General features: G+C 35.3%; 3 protein-coding genes across 4 annotated transcripts; 2 read left to right on the top strand and 1 right to left on the bottom strand.

Moving 5' to 3' along the window:
* The first annotated feature begins 662 nt into the window (after nt 1-662).
* LOC111609294 lies at nt 663-10,273 on the top strand. Of its 2 annotated transcripts, XM_023336675.1 has the most exons (7): nt 663-742; nt 1,898-2,242; nt 2,359-2,712; nt 3,351-3,452; nt 4,084-4,188; nt 4,763-4,858; nt 6,818-10,273. In XM_023336675.1, the coding sequence occupies exons 1-7, from the start codon at nt 706-708 to the stop codon at nt 7,042-7,044; spliced, it is 1,266 nt and encodes a 421-aa protein (XP_023192443.1). In that variant the 5' UTR covers nt 663-705; the 3' UTR covers nt 7,045-10,273. The 2 variants fall into 2 exon arrangements, with proteins under 2 accessions (XP_023192443.1, XP_023192444.1); XM_023336676.1 differs by lacking the exon at nt 4,084-4,188.
* A 102-nt stretch (nt 10,274-10,375) lies between these two features.
* On the bottom strand, nt 10,376-12,712 carry LOC102218324 (GTPase IMAP family member 7-like). Its single transcript, XM_005814093.2, has 4 exons — nt 12,617-12,712; nt 12,019-12,454; nt 11,839-11,867; nt 10,376-11,176 (listed from the first exon to the last, which is right to left on the bottom strand). The coding sequence occupies exons 1-4, from the start codon at nt 12,624-12,626 to the stop codon at nt 10,581-10,583; spliced, it is 1,071 nt and encodes a 356-aa protein (XP_005814150.2). The 5' UTR covers nt 12,627-12,712; the 3' UTR covers nt 10,376-10,580.
* A 17-nt stretch (nt 12,713-12,729) lies between these two features.
* Nucleotides 12,730-14,096, top strand: LOC102217811 (GTPase IMAP family member 7-like). The gene is made up of 2 exons (XM_005814091.2): nt 12,730-12,829; nt 12,946-14,096. Exons 1-2 carry the CDS (start codon nt 12,817-12,819, stop codon nt 13,641-13,643), a joined length of 711 nt encoding a protein of 236 aa, XP_005814148.1. The 5' UTR covers nt 12,730-12,816; the 3' UTR covers nt 13,644-14,096.
* Nucleotides 14,097-20,704: the final 6,608 nt, after the last annotated feature.

Genomic DNA, 20,704 nt, shown 5'->3' on the forward strand with positions numbered 1-20,704 from the left:
TCAGGAGGCATGACGAATCCTTGGTGGACCTCTGGATTGTTTCCACTGGTTACTGGAACCCACCGAGTGTCGAGCGGCACTGGAGGGTTCGCTGTAGTCAATCTACAAACATCATGCTGCACCTACAGAAAAATTACAGTCAGACTGCATTTTTAATAAATCCTAGCTTTATTGATAAATGTATGGGTATAGTATTTATATGTAAATGCTGTCAAACTTGACCATTCATGACAATGCACACATACTATAAACAAAGCGTGGATTTGATTATGAAACCTATTAAATTATGCCCTCTTGCTCAAGTAGAAGCAGATGAAGGCAGATAATATGAGAAAGCAATGGAGGAAGAAAGATTCAGTTTGGAAGTTGAGAACTAAAAGATTGTGAGACCACTTGTCCTTTTATTGTTGGGATTTCTAGCCTCTTGTAGTGTAAATCTGGCTGTTTGATTCTCATCTTTTTTCATAGCTACAGTAATTTGTTCTCTTTTACTTTGTTTTATTAAACATTTTCAAGTATAATTTATTGTATTTTCAGGTGAAAGGGTTAAGTGAAATTGTTTCTATACTTATACTGATTGGACAAAGGATATTTTATTGAGTTGACCTTTGATCACTAACAGAGGGAAATTTTGATTAGGTTTTAGTTCACTCTGTGAAACACTGTCAATGATTTCAAGGTCTTGGTGTTTGAACATGTAGGAAAATGGAGCTGTTTGTTGTGTTTCTGTTCCTTCTTTATGGTAAGATCTTCTTCTTTCTAAGCTTAGACTTCTTAAAATTATTTTCATCCCTCCCCCACTTTTAGCAGGCGATAAAGTAATTACAAGGTACATTTAAATGCTCTGTAATTCTTAACTATGTACAACCTTGCTTTCAATAAGGCAAATCGGTGTCAATTCATTGCAGTATATCGTGAATAATGTCATTCTCAGAATAAACATATGTAAAAGAGTATTTTGATAGTCACCGCATTGTGCAGACATACAGCATCCTTCTTGCATTATGCTCTTGCAGAAACTTAACACCATGTGGATCCCAGAATCAGAACAAAATGGGAAGAAGTATTATTCACTTTTTATCTTTCTTTAATCTGAAACAACCTTCCTTTCTTTAAATCAAGGCTAAAAACCTTTTGTTTTGTTTCCTTCCATTAATAATTACTGGAACCTTCTGAATTTAGTCTGAAGTCCAACTTTTAATTTCACAGTAAAACTCAAACCTCTGCAAACTGTAATGTCTGTTGGTGTTATTGACACCTTTTTGGCACAGTGGCACCTGATTTCTAATCAGTCCTGCTAATTGTTCAGCAATCAACTCTCCTGCATAAAGAAATATCTCCCAGTCAGGCAGCTCTTGGTCAGATGCTCCTGTTAACATCATGTTCATCCCTTTACTTTAGTTTGTGTATGTTTTGTAAGTGTAAATTTTTTTAGTTTCGCCAATGTGTGTCCTCCTGCAATTCATTATTTTATGAAACATACCTTGTGTTACAAATAATGCATGCGTTTGCTACACAAAGTACATTTCAACCACTGGGAGAGAACTTTTCCTGCTTTCTCCCGTCCTCATCTGATAGCTCTGCCAGTTAGTTATTTAATATACTCAGTTTTTATAGTTTCTCTTGTATTGTCTGCCCTCATAACTGGATTGCTTCAGATTTGAGGACAGTGGGATTTTAAATTTTTACTTTTGACTTTTCTTTTAACCTGTTTTTTTTACATCCAAGCTGAACAAGAGCAAGATGCTTCAGATCAGCACTGGCAACATTAGCAATATTATATGTTGCTAATGTTACAACATTAGCAACATAAATCTATTTAAATCTATTTCAATAGATTTAAATCTATTTCAACACACTGGTTTAAAACACGCCTTTTGTTTTTATACCCTTCCAGCATCTCGGGAGTCTTTGACTGTAAAAGTGGAGGTTTATAAGGGAGAACAGTCTGTCGTTCTGCCCTGCCAGTACAGCCAAGTATTAGAAGAGATTCTCACAGTGAAATGGAGCCGCTATGATCTCAATCCCAATACTGTACATCAACAGCGAGAAGGAGACGACCTACATTCACAAAATCAACTTTTCAAAGGACGAACATCAATAACGCCTCATTCTCTAGATTCTGGCGACTTCAGCCTCACTTTGAAAAAACCCCAACTTTCTGACAGCGGGATCTATATCTGCAGTATCACTGATGATGAAGGAGAAAAAAAGCTATCAGACGTGCAGCTCCATGTCAAAGGTCAGTAGTCAGTAGTCACCTGTGTGTATACATACACACACACACATATATATGTGTGTGTGTGTGTATATTCAAGTTATTTATTATAATTGAATATAAATGTGTCTTTTGTTTAGTTTTGCTCCCAGCCTCTAAGGATGCTTTGACCGTAAAGGTGGAGGTTCAGTGGGCCCAATTTGTTGTGCTTCCCTGTCAGTACCATCAAGTATTGGAAGAGATTGTTACAGTGAAATGGAGCCGCTATGATCTTAATCCCAACACTGTCCATCAAAGACGAGAAGGAGACGACCTACGTGGACAAAATCAGATTTTCAATGGACGAACATCAATGAGAGCCGATGCTCTGGCCTCTGGTGACTTCAGCCTCACTCTTAATGAACCCCCAGTCTCCGATAGTGGGAATTACACCTGCACCATCATTAATGAAGAAGAAGAAATTAAGCTGTCAGAAGTTCAGCTGGATGTCAAAGGTCAGCAGTTTTGTTTCAAAAAGCGCACCTCAAGATGGTATCAAGGTTGATTGCTTGATCGACTTTATTAAATCAGATGAATCAACTACATTTATGAAATTGGAACTTGTGTTTGGATGACCTTTAACAATTTGTGTGGGGATTTGAGTGAGTGGATGCATGGATGTCTGTGTATTTAGAGTAGTTGTGTTTGCACAATTGTTGTTGATAGAATTGTGGGAAAGGTATAAATCTTTCAACATTTATGGCTCCTGAAGGAGGTATTTTAATCCCAAAATGCTTTCACAATTCACAAACTGGCATTAAGAAAATCTTAATGTTCTCATTGTCATTAAGAAAATTAATAAGATTAATATTCTTAATTAATGTTGTTAATTAATGGCAGTAATCAACAATTAATTATTCATTAATTAACTAATGATTAATTAATCATTAATTATTGTAAATGTTAATTAAAATGTAAAGATTTTGCATTGGTAAAGATTTTACCAATGTTCAAAACAATTCTAAAGGTAACTGAGATATGTTAAGTTAATTATGCAATTAAAGCTAGAGATACTATTAAACTTTCCAGAAAATAAGAACTTCAGTTCTGGCTATGTTTTCTAAGATCTAACGTATCTTTTTCTTTTCCATAGCAATTCCAACTTGGGTTAGAGTTCTGCTGGTTCTGCTGGTTTTGCTGGTTCTTACCATTTTTGTGAGCCTTTTTTTTAAATTCCGACAATATTTAATGTCAGGTAAGTCCTTTTACAACCATTTCAATGCTAATGTTTACATGCTGAAGTTTTGTGAGCTTACTTTGGGAAAATTGAGCTGATACAGAAACGTGACTCAGAGAAGTCTTCATTTTACATTAAAGAGTTTCATTTCCTAACATAAAGTTTTAAAGTTTTAGATAAGCTGAGTTTTAAATTTTGAACATAGGGAAATTATATTACATGAACAATAACATATACTGCCGTGACTGAATGGGGGTACAGATAATGTCTAAGTTTGTCATGGAAATGTAAAGTCTGTAGTATTCCATAAACCCAGGATTCCCTTAAGACTGGATGTATTTTTGAACAAACAAGTTTGAGTTCTTAAAATGCTACTATTTGTGCAAAATATGATGTTTTAACTATATAACTTCCAGTATACTTGCTTTTGGCCATTTAACAGTCGTTTTTAGGTACTTCATGAAGAATAATTACAAAAACACAGAACAGTTTTCACACATTGATATTAGAACGTTAATATTTTCACAATGATCAAAGACTGACATATGCAAAGAAAATTGTTCAATCTACAGCAGTAATCTGTTAAAAAAAAGAAGCCTGTACATTGCAAGCATTTCTAAGATCTAACTGGTTTCTATGTTTTCCAAAGAAATTTCTACTCGGGCCAGAATCCTCTTGGTCCTACTGGCTTTGCTGGTTCTTGTTCTTGTTTCCGGGGCCCTTTTATTCTATTTCCAACATAAATTTGAGTCAAGTAAGTATCTTTTCCAACATTTTCATTGCAAATCTCTAACATGTGGAGGTTTTGTGAATTTGCCTTTGAGCAATTGTAACCATTTCACTTTTGGAGCCATAAAAAATCAAATGAAGCTTCAGAGTCGCTATGGATTCGAGATCAAGAACCCTGCATTGTTCACACATCATGTAATCTCATTTAGTAACTCAGCTTCATAAAAGCCACTTCAATTAGACACATACATTATGAAAATGCAAGTATTTGAACAAAGAGTGGGGTTCTAATTGCATAAAGTCAAACTACATATTTTATTTTTTGACATTTGAAAGTGATTTTAAAGTATTTCATAAAGCAGACAAACAGAAACCGGAACCCTGAAAAAACTGTTTTATTTACTAATATTAACAATATTAATACTATAGATTTTCAAAATGTTAAAAGGCAACTGTGTTTTAATTTTTTTAGAAAAATGATATGCATAAAGAATAAAGAAAATTAAGAAATATGTTTTCTTCTATTTTCAAAAAACATAACAATTCTGTATTGGACATGCATTTCTAAGATCCTAACTTGTTTATATTATTTTCCATAGAAATTCCAACTTTGGCGTTAGGTGTCCTGTTTCTGCTGTTGTTTCTCACTATCAATGTGAGCAATTTGTTCCATTTTCGACAACGATACATATCAAGTAAGTTTGTTTTCAGCAGTATAAATGCTAATGTTAAAATGTTGTGGTTTTGAGTTTTCCTTAGATTATGACCAGTTGCTGTAGTGGACCTTGAGCTCTTTCAGAAAAGTGAAGGAAGCTTCAGAGTTGCTATGGTCTAATTCAAAATTATTATGTAAAGTTTTCAGAGTTTCTATGATCAGGAAGTGAAACCACATTAATTTAGATTGTACAAATTCATTATAAAAGTAGCACAGTATTCCATAAAAACACCCACTTATCCAATTCTTGTTGTGAACTGGGTTTCTACAAGCGAACAGAACATAGTGCTTAGCAAAAGTATTCACACAATTTTTACTTTTTATATTGTGTTTCACTATCAATTCAAAAATAATTAAAGTGACAAAGTCTTTTTTTCTGTCAAATGTTACAGAAGACTGGAAAGTGGATCAGGTTACTAATCATATTCAGGTATCATTGTGGGTAACGGACTTTGTTTCCAGTTGCAGGCAGATTGTACTTAGAAAAAATCAAGGCTATTCTCTTTAAAGCCAGGAAATTCCCACTAATCATGTTTTATAGATCACTTAAGTTGGTACCTTGAGATGAGTTAATTGTTGAGCAATTAACTAAAATTAAACATGTGATCAGTCAAGACAATGGCATTATTGTTTCAAAACAAAATCTTACTCCATAAATTATATGATCAATTCATGGAAAAGAAAGGTACAGTTGAAACCATAAGTTTACGTAAAAAAGCTAAAGACATTTATTTTCTCATTGACTTTAAATCAGACTAAATGTCTCTTGTTGTTGGTTACTTAGAATTACCACAATTATTTCTACTTGCTAAACTTAGCAGGAACATATTGAGATTTTTTTAATAGCTTTCTTCAAATTCAGAAATTTGTATACAGAATGATTATTGTCAGACACATTTGAATTATTTACAGTAAATGTATTTATATCCACACCTTTAAAACACTTCTTTCTTGTTTGACAAAAGTCAAAAGAAATCAACCAAGATATGAGGAAGATAATTGTAGAGCTTTAGACGTCTGGTTCATCTTAGGGAACAATTTCCATAAGCTTGAAGTTTACACAAGTATTGACATGTGATGTGAATATCCAACCATTATACTGTTAAGAATAAATAATTTGGTGTTTTTCTTCCATCTCTTTTAGCTAGCTGCAAAGCTATAGCTAAAGGAAATGACATGTTAGGAAACACCCTCAAAGCTAAGATTATAGGATATGACACACTAGGGAACGTCCTCCTCAGGGCGGAGCTTAGATAGAGGCTAACAAATAGGATTTCAAACTGTTCTTTGATGCCATTTACTCCTGCTAGCTCCTAAAGGTAGCATGTGAAATGGACCAGCTGTATTTTGGTATTAATAAATGGAATTCATAAATTCAACTCACTGACTCTTCTTTAACCTCATACATCAAGAAACATAAAACAAAGACTCTATGAAGATGCTACTCAAGCTGGTTATCCGCAGTCACACATGTCCTGTACTGACATGGTCTGAAGGAGGAAGCCATTACTCCAAAAGAAACAAAACATACACCAGACTGATGTTTGAAAATGCACATAGCGACAATGACCACATCTGGAGACATGTCCTCTAGTCTGATGAAACTAAAGTGAAACTATTGTGGTTTTGTTTAGATGTCTTTTGCACAAAGCTCCACAGAGAACAGTAAGATTTTTAAAAGTTTATTTATAAAAACAATTAATCATGAAACTGTCTATGGAGATTCCTGGGCTCAGGACTACTGCTTCTCTGTGAAGAGAAAGAGAGAGTGATGTGTAAGTGTAGGTTTGTTCACTGAAGTTAAAGGTCCATAGTGAGAGAGGAGAGGGAGAGAAATTTCTCTATGTAAAAGTAATTATTCTGACTATTAAGCTTTCTGCAGAAAATATGTTAGGTCTGTACTGGGTATACATGTTTAATATTTAACTTTTTTTCACAGAAATTTCATTTTGGACCAGAATTCTCCTGATTGTGCGGGTTTTCCTGGTTCTGCTGGGTCCTGCTGTTTCTGTGGGCTGGTTTATTGATTTTATACCAGGCAAGTCCCTTTTTATGACAGTATTAATGCTAATCTCTGGCATGCTGAGTGTTCAATGTTATGACTGTAAGAAACTGAATCCACATCAATATGCTTTTGATGTGGGTTCACATCAAAACCCACTTTAATAACTTAATATTTCTTTTTTTTATTTCATAGGAATATATTTAACATTTTTAGGAATTGCTGTTGTTGTGATGGCTGTTCTTGCTATTTGTGCTGAAATTGTATTTCATTTCAAAGACTATTTGCTACCAGGTGAGTCTCTTCTACAGTATAACTTTAAATAGAGCAGTCTTCTCAGAGTCGAAATAAAAAAAGCTCCTGCAAAAAAAGACTGTTCAACAAACATTTTCAAATTGTGCTTCATTAGGCTTTAGATCAGGCCTAAAAAAAATCCAGCCCAGCTCAAGCACATAGGTATTGTGTTAATTAAGTTACAGGCCCAAGCCAGAAGTAATATTTATAATGAACCTCTTACTGCCTTCATTTTTAGAACACCATTTGACAAAGCAGTGTAACTTCTCCTGTTTTTAGCTTTTATTCAATAAACTTTCAAATCACACTTCACCTTCAGTCCAAAATACCATGAATTCCTCTACAACTTCTTCACCTACAGTTTTCAACATAAATGGGACTTTTACATGACACTTGAGGTGATGAATATCTTTGCTTTTATTTTGCCTGGCAGCGTATGTATCACATTTACTGATGGTCTGTAAACATCCCAAGTGTAGAAATGACAATATTTCACATTTTAAAAAATCTTATCACTAATCTTCTTTGCATTTTCTTTTCAGTAACCATTTACAATTTCTAGCCAGTAATTAATTGAATTAATCACTTTCTCTATGATGCCTGACCTCAGTCAGTTTCCTGTAAATACTGAAATTCAATTAACTACATTAATAAAGTTGGATACTGTCATGTCATTTTCTCTTAGTTATTTTTCTTCTTTTGACTCAGTCACCAGAAAATTTGTAAGTGGGTTCTGAAAATTCTTATTTATGTGTTCTGATTTCAAATATTTACTTAGAGTTAGTAAAAGTAATAATGTCTTAGTCTACTAAAATTAAAAACATATGAAGCCTTGTTTACTGATTGGTCAAATTGTTTTATATTATTAGACAAACTTCAGGAACATGTCAAAACAGAGTAATGGATGCCTTTTCTCTGCTTTTTGTTATTAAACATGACGTAGCTGTGATGAACGTAACTGGTCTATGGTGGGTCGAATTGGAATCAATCCACGTGCTGCACCTGAAGTCTTATAAAAGTCGTTAAAGGTTCAACCTGCTACTGCTTTAGCGCCATCTACACGTGTAGTAAACTCTAGCAAGGCGCCATCTAGCGTCCAAAACGTATAACACCAAAAACACCTCTAGCGTCGCTTATCAAACCAAAAGTAGTTTATTCTCGGAAGTTCGCAACAAATGCAGAACAAAGATGAATTACACATAGACAAAAATCATTTTAAAAATAACATCCGTTATAGAAAACCTTTTAAATTACATAACAGTGATGATTATTATTGAAAAAGTTGAGTTTTTAAGTGAAAATGAGCCTTAGAAAATCCACTACAAATATTTGAGGCAAATAATATATTTTTGTTTTTGTTTTCCTCATTCAAATGTTCAGCAAATTCACTCTTTAGCTAACATATCCAGAATGTCTTTATCCTTTACTTGATTTATAAAATGAAGATTATAGTTAAGAAAATTCTGAACTTATGAAAAAAGTCTGTCACTGAAATGCATCACATCACAATTTCACCACTCCTGGGACTAACTACATTTCCAAACAGTCTTTTCTCCGGAAGTTGCAGTCAATGCTCCACAACAGGCTACAACTATTAGCTGTGCTTACTTTCTATTAACTTCCCTGGTGTTATGATTTAGTGACGATACTGTTTGCTTCAATAAAGTTAAAATTGATCCATACATCAATTAATTTAGTTTTTTTCTTATATTTCTTTCTTTGCGCTTGAGAAAAGGTTCCTTAGATCAGTGTTAGCCAGGATTGTTGCCAGCCTTTTGGATGACAAATTACAATTCACATTTTGTGTCTGTTGCAAACCCCTAAAAATAACAGAAAAGTTCTGATTTAACAGGGGGGAAACTAACCGACAGAATCATAACGTTTATTGTTTGTTTCTTTATTTTTAATGAGAACGATGTAATAGGACGAGATGATTAAAACGAAAAACTCTTCAGTATGGAGAGGTTTTGCACCTAAAGATGAACAGATTATAGATTAACAGAGTAAATCTGAACACCGTTCAGCCGAACGGTGTTCAAATTTACTCTGAACACTGCTGTTCAGGGTAAATCGTTTTGAAGCAGAACAGATGTAAAGGCTGAACTGAAAGACTTTGACTTTAGTAGTCACTATTTACTAAAGTCTGCTGCTTGCAGCATATTTTATGCTGGTTTAAAAGCGAACTATGCATGCCACGTACATTTCAGGGAGGACTGGTTTGACTGACATTTCCGCAGTGGAAACTGGATTGAGCGCAGATTATCACCTGCCCTGTTGGAACCTTCCTCTTGCGGTTCTTTCTTCACTCCGCGCAAATTGTAAGCGTTTTTTTAATTAAACAACCTTAACTTGTCTTATAAGGCTATTACTGTCTAATGTAGCCATGCAGGTGACAACAATGATATTGCAAGTAGTACTACCTCTCTCTCTCTCTCTCTCTCTCTCTCTCTCTCTCTCTCTCTCTCTCTCTCTCTCTCTCTCTGTCTCTCTTTCTCTCTCTCGATTGACAAGGTGAACAGCGTCGTTGAGAGGGGATTTGTTTTGAGAAAAATGCAAACTACTGTTTTCCCTGTAATGATAAAAAGATCATCCTGTCTAATTTGCCACCTTTCATCAGCGATGATGTGTTGCTGAAGGAATTAATGTCACGTCACGGTCAGATCGTGTCGACAATGAAAATGAAAATGCTCCCGTCGGGTTGCAAATCAGCAAAGTTGAAACACTTTTAAAATTTTACCCCAAAGTCTTTATTGCTTTGTAATTTTCTTAAGAATGGTCCCATTTCCAAATAGGGTGTGAGACTGACATGTGGTCCATCCCCCCCTTTCTGTTTGCTGCAGTGAGGTCCTTCTCCTAAAATCTGACACCGCTACTTTTTGTGAAGAAGGAAGTTGCGCTGGTCTTCTTCAGAGGTTTTTGTCGATTCCCTCAGTAGTTCTTGGTGCACCTCCACAACAGGCATTTGGGGGGAGGAGCACAGTGTGAATGCCAACTACAGTTATGAAAATGAAAGAAATGTTACAATTTTAGTCCCCAATCGAACCGAGTCTACTGGACTATCCAGTGTGAAAACAACCTTAAGCTATGGATTTGTGAATGATGAGACTGTTTTAGCTCCATAAACTCCTCACTTCAACGGCTGCTATTGCTCCTCCTTAGAGCATTAACTTATGACTGAAGACTCTTTGGTCACACTTTTGCAAAGAAAGAGAAGGAAATCAGTTTGGTTTATTAACATAAGAAATCACAACAAAGTATTCACACTTCACTACACATAAAAAAGGAAAATAAAACAGGTGAACTGCATTAAAATTAGATGATCATAATTTGATAAATGAATAAAGCACTGAACGATGTTCCTGATTGAAATCAACTTTGCACAAAGAAATCAACTTGCAATATTTTATCATTGACTTTGAGATAATTTCTTGTTTTTAAGAACCAGATCGACCTGGTTCATGAGTTTGTCGACCTGATCTGGATCAGACTTGCTGTTCTCAAACAGAACACACCTGTTGTCACATTTTGCAACTATTTCTTTCAGTTTATCCTGACAGTCATGAAGAAAATCCCTGAAGCTGATCTCAGCCTGCCACAGGTCATTTCCACGAGTGAACAGGATCACAGTTTGCTTACTAACATTTTCCCCAAACATCTTCTCTAATTTTTTCAGGATATCTCTCTCACCATCTGTAAATCTGCTGACATGCATCACAAGTACAAACACACAAGGATCTGACTCACAGAGTTCGTTGCACTTTTTTACATGTTTGCCTTTAGCTGATTTTTCCATCTCATCGTCAAACATATCAGGGGTGTCAATAACTCTTACATTGAGAAAATTTATCTGAGCTTCTTCCTTCTGACACTCTTTGGTGACTGGAATGGAACTGATTTTGGATTCGAAGACTTTCTTTCCAATGATTGTGTTTCCACATGCACTCTTCCCCGTTCCGGTCATTCCCAGCAGAACCAGGTTCACCTTAGTGTCGGGGTGTCTTCCTGCATAAATACATAAAAAGGGAGTAATCCAAAGTTTCTCACTGCTCACATGTCAAGTATCATCAAAGTCCAGTAAAGGGTTTGCCAGCATGAACAGCCTGTTTAAGATCATACCACAGTGTTTGAGTCAAAAGTAAGTCCAGATTTTGACCAGGTCACAATTTAGTATTTTAAGCCCTACAGAGGTTGGAGCTTGATGATCACAATTTTGCATTTCTTTCTAAACAAAGATTGCACCATATTCTCTGGACTATAGAGCTCACCTTACTATAAGCTGCATCTACAAAGTTTTTTAAAAATACTGGAAATGTACATATATATAAGCTGCACCGGGCTATAAGCCACATGGTTCAAAGTGTGTGTGTGTGTGGGGGGCGGCTTATAGTCCATAAATAGTTTGTTTCTCATTTCTTTAGATGAGTGCATGATGTGTTACTTTTTGAGGTCTTTTAGCTTCCTGATTCTACAGGTCTGACAGGAATCAGGCCAGTGTTAGTGGTAAATTTAAAGTTTGCTTCCTAATCTGGTTAATAACGTTTCCTGATTAACCCAGGGAGGTAATGACCTGGTCAAATAGGACCACAGTGGTTCGGATTTCCTCTTCTTCCCTTAATAAATAGAATCTAGTGATGATTAAATTGTTATGGCATGTTGCAGCTTACCTTTGCTTCCTTCAACTGTCGGCAAAGAACTACAGCATAAGAGAAGAGTCATATTAGTTAATGTTACATGAAGTTATTTTTATTGAAATAACATCAAATTAACACTACAACATCAGAATTAATTCTGCTATGTTTTATTTCTTATCAAACTGTATAACTGTATCCATGTTTCACCTTTACCTTGAAGCTGTTGATTTCTTTTCGAGCTCACTCAGTTTTGACTGCAACTGGTCGAAGGTGTAGAACTTGAACGGGTAATGAGATTCAGGTACCTGTTGATGCTGTCGTGGAAGTACGACAAACAAGTTTTCTGTTTCTACTCCAGTCGTCTTGCTCAGCTCTTCAATCAGAGCCCAGGTATCTTCTGGTGATAATCCTCTTTCTACCACCACCAAATGCATGTCATAAAATTGTTTATCAGAAAATAGTGCCTTTATTTCTGAATGGGATGTTTCAAAATCCGGCGTACATATGAACTCAAGTTCCTTGGTTTCATAAACTGTGATAGCATTGATTTTTCTGTTAGTCAGTGAATCCAGATCTTTCTCCAGGAAATTAGTTATCACAGCTTCCTTTAGAGACGTTCCTTTTCCCAAGATCACAACTGAACTCTTATCTGTGAAAACAATTAACATAAAAGTCTGTTCAGCAACAGCACATAAAATATAAAAGTCTACCAAATGAATTCACATTCTAAACTACTTTATCTAACCCAAAGGGAAATTAAATAAGTAAGTAATCAAATGTTACAAGCAGCTCAGAATCCTGAAGAACTTACTGTCAGACATTGTTCTCTGGTGAAGTGCAGCACAATCAGCAGACAGGCTCTGTGGAAACTGCAAGCTGACTTGGGCTCTGCCTCTTATACAGCTCACACCATTAGGGGCGGGTCACAGTTTAAGGTATAAATAAAACTGCTCTCACAATACAATTTAAACATTTGTCTGTGGCTTGTGTGGTGTCTCCAATAAAGGAAAAATGGCCAGACCGGGTGAGCGTGAACCTTTTGTTATTATTGATATTATTGACACACTCCACATCTAAACATCCAAACTGACCCTTTTTCCTCCGATAAACTTTAAACTTATGTCGTCTACTGTGTTGCAGGTTCTGCTTTAAGAATTGTGATGATTGGAAAAACTGGTGTGGGTAAAAGTGCTGTTGGAAACACTATACTGGGAGAGAAAACATTCCAGTCTAGACCTTCGTCTACATCAGTGACAGAGTTTTGTGCAAAATCCTTTAAAAATTTGGAAGGCAGAGAAGTCACTGTGGTTGACACGCCTGGTATCATTGATACTGACAGAGCTCCAGAAATGCTTAAAAGAGAAATTGTGAGATGCGTTGAGGTTTCATGTCCTGGTCCTCATGTCTTCCTCCTGGTGATGCAAGTTGGTCGCTTCACCAATGAGGAGAAAAATGCCGTAAGAGGTCTGCAGGAGCTGTTTGGTGAGAGGGCCAACCAGTTCATGATTGTGTTATTCACTCGAGGCGATGACCTTGGAGGCACAAGCATCCAGGACTATGTCTACCAGGGGCACCGTGATCTTCGAGGCATCATCCAAAGCTGTGGAAGCAGGTTCCATGTGTTTGACAACAACAACCCAGACAGAGACCAGGTCAGAGAGCTGTTCAAGAAGATTGATGACATGGTGGCAGCCAATGGAGGAAATTACTACACAAATGATATGTACCAAGAAATAGTGCATGACAGAAATCAGGGTAGACCAGGTGAAATTGAGTACATATTTATTGGACTGCTTATGCAACGGATCTTCAATTTTATGAGGATCCTCCAGGAATAACTTAGCAATATCCTGAATCTATTAAAGCAAGGTTTTTAAATAATATTTCTTGCCGCTATGAGAGGACCTGTTGATTTATCCATGTCTGTACTTATGACACTGTCCAATGTTTTCAGCTGTGAGATGTCACCTGAATGAAAATGTTTGTTTTAATTCTGTTATCAAAGCTGATAAAGAAAAATAACAAATAAACTGGTATCTTTAAATTCTTCAGAAGTTACTTTTTATTTTCAACTTTTCATTTAATAATTTTTTTGTAACATTTATTCTTGTGATTAACCAATGAAAAGCTGCTCGTACGTGTTCTTATCCCGATGTAATATTATGTGCTGTGTTGCTGATTGCTGTGGGCAGATATTATGTAATGTTGATCTAATCAAACTATTCTCTGACTAAAAAAAGAAATTTGTCCATAAAGATGCTTAAATGTGCAAAATAAAATACTTGACTTCATGTTCATTAATTATTTTGGCTATTGAATGAACATTGTTTGTGACAATAGTATTAAGTTCGTGACATAACAGGGATCCAGGAAGTAGACGAGCGTGATACATAGTGTGTGTGTGTGTGTGTGTGTGTGTGTGTGTGTGTGTGTGGGTGTGTGTGTGTGTGTGTGTGTGGAGTTACTGGAGCTGAGTTTGTTTAGATCAGCAGTCTCAAACTGCATTCCTTGAAGGCCAGAATCTTGCAACTTTTAGATGTGTCCCTTATCCTATAGTAAATTATAAAACTGTCTCAACAACATGCAGTCAAGCTCTACAGAGCTGCAATACTGGAGTCAAGTGGGCAGAAACAGAGAGACATCTAAAAGTTGAAGAATGTAATGTTGTGAGACTTTTAGAAAAGGAACCTTGACCTTGGGACTGATCAACCAGAGGGGATCACTGTTGTTTTGGCAAAGGCTTGATTTCCTTTTTAGTTTTTGTTATTCTTTTGGTTTTTGGGATAAAGCTGGCTGGATGCTCTCAGATTGTTGCACCAGGGAGTTCACACACCTGCTACTGCTAACCTCTGGGGAAATCACCTTTGATATTTGTTTTAGGAATAGAAAAAAAAACATAAAAATAAAAGCCCATTATTAATAGGCTGTCATGGGCTGGTATTATTAAAGATGAGCTAGTTGGACCTTTTCAGGTTGAAGATGGACAAAATCAACTCCCAAACCTACTGCCAGTTTTTAAAAGGCACTTTCTTCATGTAGACCATACATTTCATGCAGGACAATGCTCTATGGCATGTATCATAGTTATCCACTATGTGGCCACTATGTGGCTAATAAAGGCCTTAAAGATAAAAGAATAATCAGGGGTGAAAATAGTATTAAATTCTTGCTGGTTCAAAAATCATCAGTGGTTCATTGTGCAAACCAAAACAAAAAACATAAATATTTTACTGTACTACAGGCTAGCTGTATGGATAATGCAGAAATAGAACAACTTCACAAAGTGGAAAAATATTCTGCATACGGGGTGGAAAGTAATTAGCTAAATTTACATTTATCGATGTAATTACAATTTATCTAATTTGTCCTTTATGTTGTTTACATAAAGGATCAAATTAATGTCCTATTAAAAATACACTTATTTTGTTTTGTTTTTTAATTTATAAATATGTAAATTTCTTTCAATAAAAATGATATGAGACCAACATGTTCTCATTTCAGCACTGTTGCCTTGCAGCAAGAAGGTCCTGGGTTCGATTCCCGGCCCAGGGTCTTTCTGCACGGAGTTTGCGTGTTCTTCCTGTGAAAAATATAGAAAAGAAAACCGAGTTTTGTCAGTAAAGTGACCACAAAACGTTTTTTTTTCTTCTTGTTCTAGCTCATATCCTGTAGCATATCACTGTAGCTTTAAACTACTTTGAAGCTATTTACTGCCACCTATTGGCAATATAGTGTATTACAGGCTATAATTCATATTCGCTAAAATAACATGGGTTACATGTATATATAAATACGCAGGGTTTTCCCCAGTGTACCCTTATTAAAAAATTACAGACATGAAATGGAAGAAGTATTAAAGCCACATTAGTAGCAGCATTACATTAAATCTCCCATTTGTTGCACATCTCTGCACAGTGCGGCGGATTTAACTCATCATGCAGGGCCGGCCCAAGGCTGTATGAGGCCTTGAGCAGAAAATGACTGCCCCTCTTGTTGATAAAAACATCAGCAACTCTAACAGCTTCTGTATTAGATTTAGTAAAATCTGGGAGAGGGAGAGCAGTTTTATTGACCAACCTAAAAAGCAATTAGTGGTTATTGTAGTTTACTACAATTACCAAAGTTTAATCTTTGAGCTCAAATTCAAAGATTAAACTCACAGCATCAGGTTGTTGCTATGGTAACAAAACAATCTAACTATGAAAATTTTTCTTCAAACTTTTAAGTGAACTTGCCAGCTCCTTAAAATATGACATTTAAATGTGAAACTATTAAATCAAATTTTGCAACATTGATAATCTGAATGAACAAATGTTATATTTATGTATCTGTGTTAAAATATTAGCATTTATGGGGCTCCTGAAGCCATGGGGGGCCTGATGGAGCTGCTGACTTCATTTGGATTAAACAGAAGTGCAAATAATTGATATTAATTTTAATTGTATTTGTGGGTTGAAATAGCATTTCACTGGCAATGTTTTCCTGTAACATATAATTTACACAGTAATATTTTTACATTTCCAGTCACCTTAACATCTTTTAATACAAAACCCGCTTATGGACCGCCCTGGTGCCCCAACCACCGGGCTTAGCAAGTTTTCTGGGGAAAACCCTGAATATTAGTAACTTTACTTGTATTTAAGTGCAAATTTTCATCAACAATAACTTATGCATCCCTGTCTTTTCTTTTGAACAAATTAGCTAAAACAAATTGTTTTTGCTCTGTATCAGGTTTTGATTTTGCTTGAATTAAAAATTTACTGTCCCGCGGTGTTTTCCCAGTTTTTATTTTGAAGTAAATGCTAAGCGATTTATTGTTCATCCCGTCCCTGTGCAAGCAACATTTTTTCATGTCTGTAGACCATCTGTGTAACATTTTGTAATAAGTAGGCAGAGAGAACGAGACGACTGGAGGGGCAGAGGCTCCAGCACACAGAACATACAGCTCAGAAACAATTCGGAATGAGAAAAAAAGCTGATTATAAACAGATTAAGTCGTGTTTTAGATCTAATCTGACTCAAAGTTCAACCATTTTCCCTGTACTGTGTACCAGTGCACAATCCTTTACCGGTACACAGTACCGGAATGTAACGGCTTACTTTCACCCCTGAGAATAATGACGTGCCCCTCTTCCTCACCAGACCCACTGAGAACTCGTGAGCCCTTCTTAAACGGGAGAGTTACGGTGAAGGAAAACAGTACACAGGCTGTGGTTGTTGCTGCACCAAAAGTTGATCGTCAACAGATCAACAAACTGATTGACTCCATGAATGGAAAGCTTATAACTGTTATTGAAAAGGATGATTGTATTTGTCAATTATTTATTTTTTAAATGTCAGGAATGTTTATTTGTCAATTTTGAGTTGTGTGTTTATTATTCTCTCTTTATATATATATATATTACAGGTCCCGAGTGTCAGGACTGCTGGAACAGTGATGATACAATCTGGAGGACAACTAAACAAGAGTCAGCAATGACGATGGTAGCGCTGCCTTTAGCATCCAGATTGCGTTTAGGGCAAACCGGAAGTCCATCCCAAAACCAACCTGGAAGCGATGCCCCCCAAGCAAAGGTTCCACTTCGCCACTCCCTCGCCCGTCTACACCTCAGGAAAGAATTATAAATGTAGGCAGATTAACATGCCTAACTGCAAACAAAATGTAATTTGTTTATTTATTTTTTTCTTTTAGAAAATAGAATAAATTGTATCTGAAACTATTTCAAAATTATATTAAAAAACAACTAAATACTGTGGTGGCATTTTAACTTACATTCAAAAATATCTGTGAGACAGTCGTTTTTGTCGGTTATGTTTATGGCCCCTGAAGATGAAACTCATCCCTAGAGCAGTGATGTCACGTTCCAAAGCTCTGTAGAACTCTACAGAGCTTTGGAACGTGACGGCCCCTTGAAATGTTAAGATAAAGGTCACAAGACAAAAAGAAGAATTTCAAGGTTTCAGTGTTCTTATCGCTAAACATCTTTAGAATGCCTTCAAAGTCAGGGTACATTCAGAACTGCGTGTCTCCATTGTTTTTAAGGGTGAGGTTTCTAGAAAGTCTATAACTTGTCATGTAAGAATGAGGAAACAATCTCAGGGAGACAGTTTCATGAAGTTTCCAGTATTACCTGATGAGCGACTCAGACCCAAACGAAAGCACAAGTTAAACTAGGCCACTGTCCTCAAACCATGAGAGGCCTCCCATAACGACTTGAATTTTGATACAGACCTCACTATACATAAATGTATTATTTATTGAGAACTAGTAAAAATTATTTGATGGCTTCAGTCCAGATTTATTACAATATTGTAAATATTTTAAGTTTTACATATAAATAAATTTAAAATTAAACTTTGTGAAAGGTCAACAAATACTCTTTATTGTTTGATTGTTGTTTTAACAGTCTTGAAACATTGTTAGTGGTGGTGATGTTCCTAACATAATGCAAATTTGATCAAACATCTTTGTTTAACGTCCCATGCAACCTTGGGCCAACCCTGGTGCTACTAAAAAGATCAAAGAAATACATGTGGGCATTATCAAAAATGTCATTTTTCTTTTTCCTTAGAGATTTTCAACAATTTAGCACAGTGCACTATAGTGTCATTTACATTTTTCATATGAAAAATTTTATAATAAAACTATCTTTTAAAAAAAAAACATTCTGTAAAAGGGCAAGTTTTGAAAAACATTTAAATTTAACTTCAAAGAAGATTCTTAACAGAATTTTTGCATTGGTCCAATACCAGGTAAATAGCTTGTATACCCAACACCAATACAGCTACATCTGCTTTTTCTTTTTTACTTTTTTAAGTAAAAAGCCAAAGGACATCTAAAGAGTTATTATATTCAGCCACATTCGTATCTCAGCTTTGTGGTATGTACATTTATTGACAAGATCTTGGGTTGTTTTGGGGCTTTATTTACTGATTCTGCTTTTATTAATATTTTGTATTAGTTTTTTATTTTGAATAGATCAGAATGTCACGCTAAAACAACAGGATGGTTAGTAATAATATAACATTTTATTTACAGGCGCCAAGTACACTGTACAAAATATCCAAAGTCAATTAAAAGCCACAACAATAATTTAATAAAATTTGTTTTTTTGAAAGGCATCACATAAAGTAAACAGTCGTAAACAAATGTGTTTTGAGTTGTGATTTGAAACTAGAGTGAATCAATATTTAATTATTATAAGTGAGACGGTTAAGTGGACACACCTAAACTTTGACTTTTTGTTTCAGTTATTAACGTCATTGTGTTTTTATCATAACAGAAAGTCAGTTACTAACTGACTTTCATGTTTGCTGCTCAAACATGAAAAAACTTGTTGAGCAGCAAAACAAGTCATGAGTTCTGTGCTTCCAGTAGCTGGTGTCTGTTTTCCGTCTTCACAAAATGTTCACAAGAGGCAAGAAAAAATCTGTTGTTAAACTAAGAAATGGCTTAAACGTACTTCCAGTTTCACTTTACTGGATCAAGATTGTTATATCTGTCTGAAGAAAAACAAACACTAAGATGTTTGAATGAGAATGGAAAAGTTAAACATCCTAATTGTCAAAACCTCTTCATTAAATATGTTGTGTAACATTTCATCAATAAACAAATTATTATTTTTGGCATCATAATCATGAGGTGAAATTATTCTCTTTTCTCTGTTCACACTGTGGCTGTAGATTCACTATAAGGCTGACTGAATGTTAAGATAAAGGTCACAAGACAAAAAGAAGAATTTCAAGGATTCAGTGTTCTTATCGCTAAACATCTTTAGAATGCCTTCAAAGTCAGGGTACATTCAGAACTGCGTGTCTCCATTGTTTTTAAGGGTGAGGTTTCTAGAAACTCTATGACTTGTCATGTAAGAATGAGGAAACAATCTCAGGGAGACAGTTTCATGAAGTTTCCAGTATTACCTGATGAGCGACTCAGACCCAAACGAAAGCACAAGTTAAACTAGGCCACTGTCCTCAAACCATGAGAGGCCTCCCATAACGACTTGAATTTTGATACAGACCTCACTATACATAAATGTATTATTTATTGAGAACTAGTAAAAATTATTTGATGGCTTCAGTGCAGATTTATTACAATATTGTAAATATTTTAAGTTTTACATATAAATACATTTAAAATTAAACTTTGTGAAAGGTCAACAAATAATCTTTATTGTTTGATTGTTGTTTTAACATGTTTGTAATGTTTTGAGCTTATTTTTTCATAAATACATCTCAGTAAACAATATTCAGCTTCTGTGATTAATTCTAGACTCAGCCAACTCAGTTTGGGCTCTTCTGATCGATTCCCCTAAGTGAGTCTTGAAACATTGTTAGTGGTGGTGATGTTCCTAACATAATGCAAATTTGATCAAACATCTTTGTTTAACGTCCCATGCAACCTTGGGCCAACCCTGGTGCTACAAAAAAGATCAAAGAAATACATGTGGGCATTATCAAAAATGTCATTTTTCTTTTTCCTTAGAGATTTTCAACAATTTAGCACAGTGCACTATAGTGTCATTTACATTTTTCATATGAAAAATTTTATAATAAAACTATCTTTTAAAAAAAAAACATTCTGTAAAAGGGCAAGTTTTGAAAAACATTTAAATTTAACTTCAAAGAAGATTCTTAACAGAATTTTTGCATTGTTCCAATACCAGGTAAATAGCTTGTATACCCAACACCAATACAGCTACATCTGCTTTTTCTTTTTTACTTTTTTAAGTAAAAAGCCAAAGGACATCTAAAGAGTTATTATATTCAGCCACATTTGTATCTCAGCTTTGTGGTATGTACATTTATTGACAAGATCTTGGGTTGTTTTGGGGCTTTATTTACTGATTCTGCTTTTATTAATATTTTGTATTAGTTTTTTATTTTGAATAGATCAGAA

The sequence above is a fragment of the Xiphophorus maculatus genome, chromosome 7 (genome assembly GCF_002775205.1).
Source record: "Xiphophorus maculatus strain JP 163 A chromosome 7, X_maculatus-5.0-male, whole genome shotgun sequence".
Lineage (NCBI taxonomy): Eukaryota > Metazoa > Chordata > Actinopteri > Cyprinodontiformes > Poeciliidae > Xiphophorus > Xiphophorus maculatus.

What these genes read in the sequence shown, in the direction of transcription:
- LOC102218324 (XM_005814093.2), bottom strand. An exon ending in AAGAAATCAACAGCTTCAAG is followed by an intron (nt 11,868 to 12,018) that starts GTAAAGGTGAAA and finishes CTTATGCTGTAG; the next exon opens with TTCTTTGCCGACAGTTGAAG. An exon ending in GACAGTTGAAGGAAGCAAAG is followed by an intron (nt 11,177 to 11,838) that starts GTAAGCTGCAAC and finishes GTATTTATGCAG; the next exon opens with GAAGACACCCCGACACTAAG.
- LOC111609294 (XM_023336675.1), top strand. Translation starts at nt 706, where the DNA reads ATGGAGCTGTTTGTTGTGTTTCTGTTCCTTCTTTATG. An exon ending in CCGACAATATTTAATGTCAG is followed by an intron (nt 3,453 to 4,083) that starts GTAAGTCCTTTT and finishes TGTTTTCCAAAG; the next exon opens with AAATTTCTACTCGGGCCAGA. An exon ending in TCGACAACGATACATATCAA is followed by an intron (nt 4,859 to 6,817) that starts GTAAGTTTGTTT and finishes TTTTTTTCACAG; the next exon opens with AAATTTCATTTTGGACCAGA.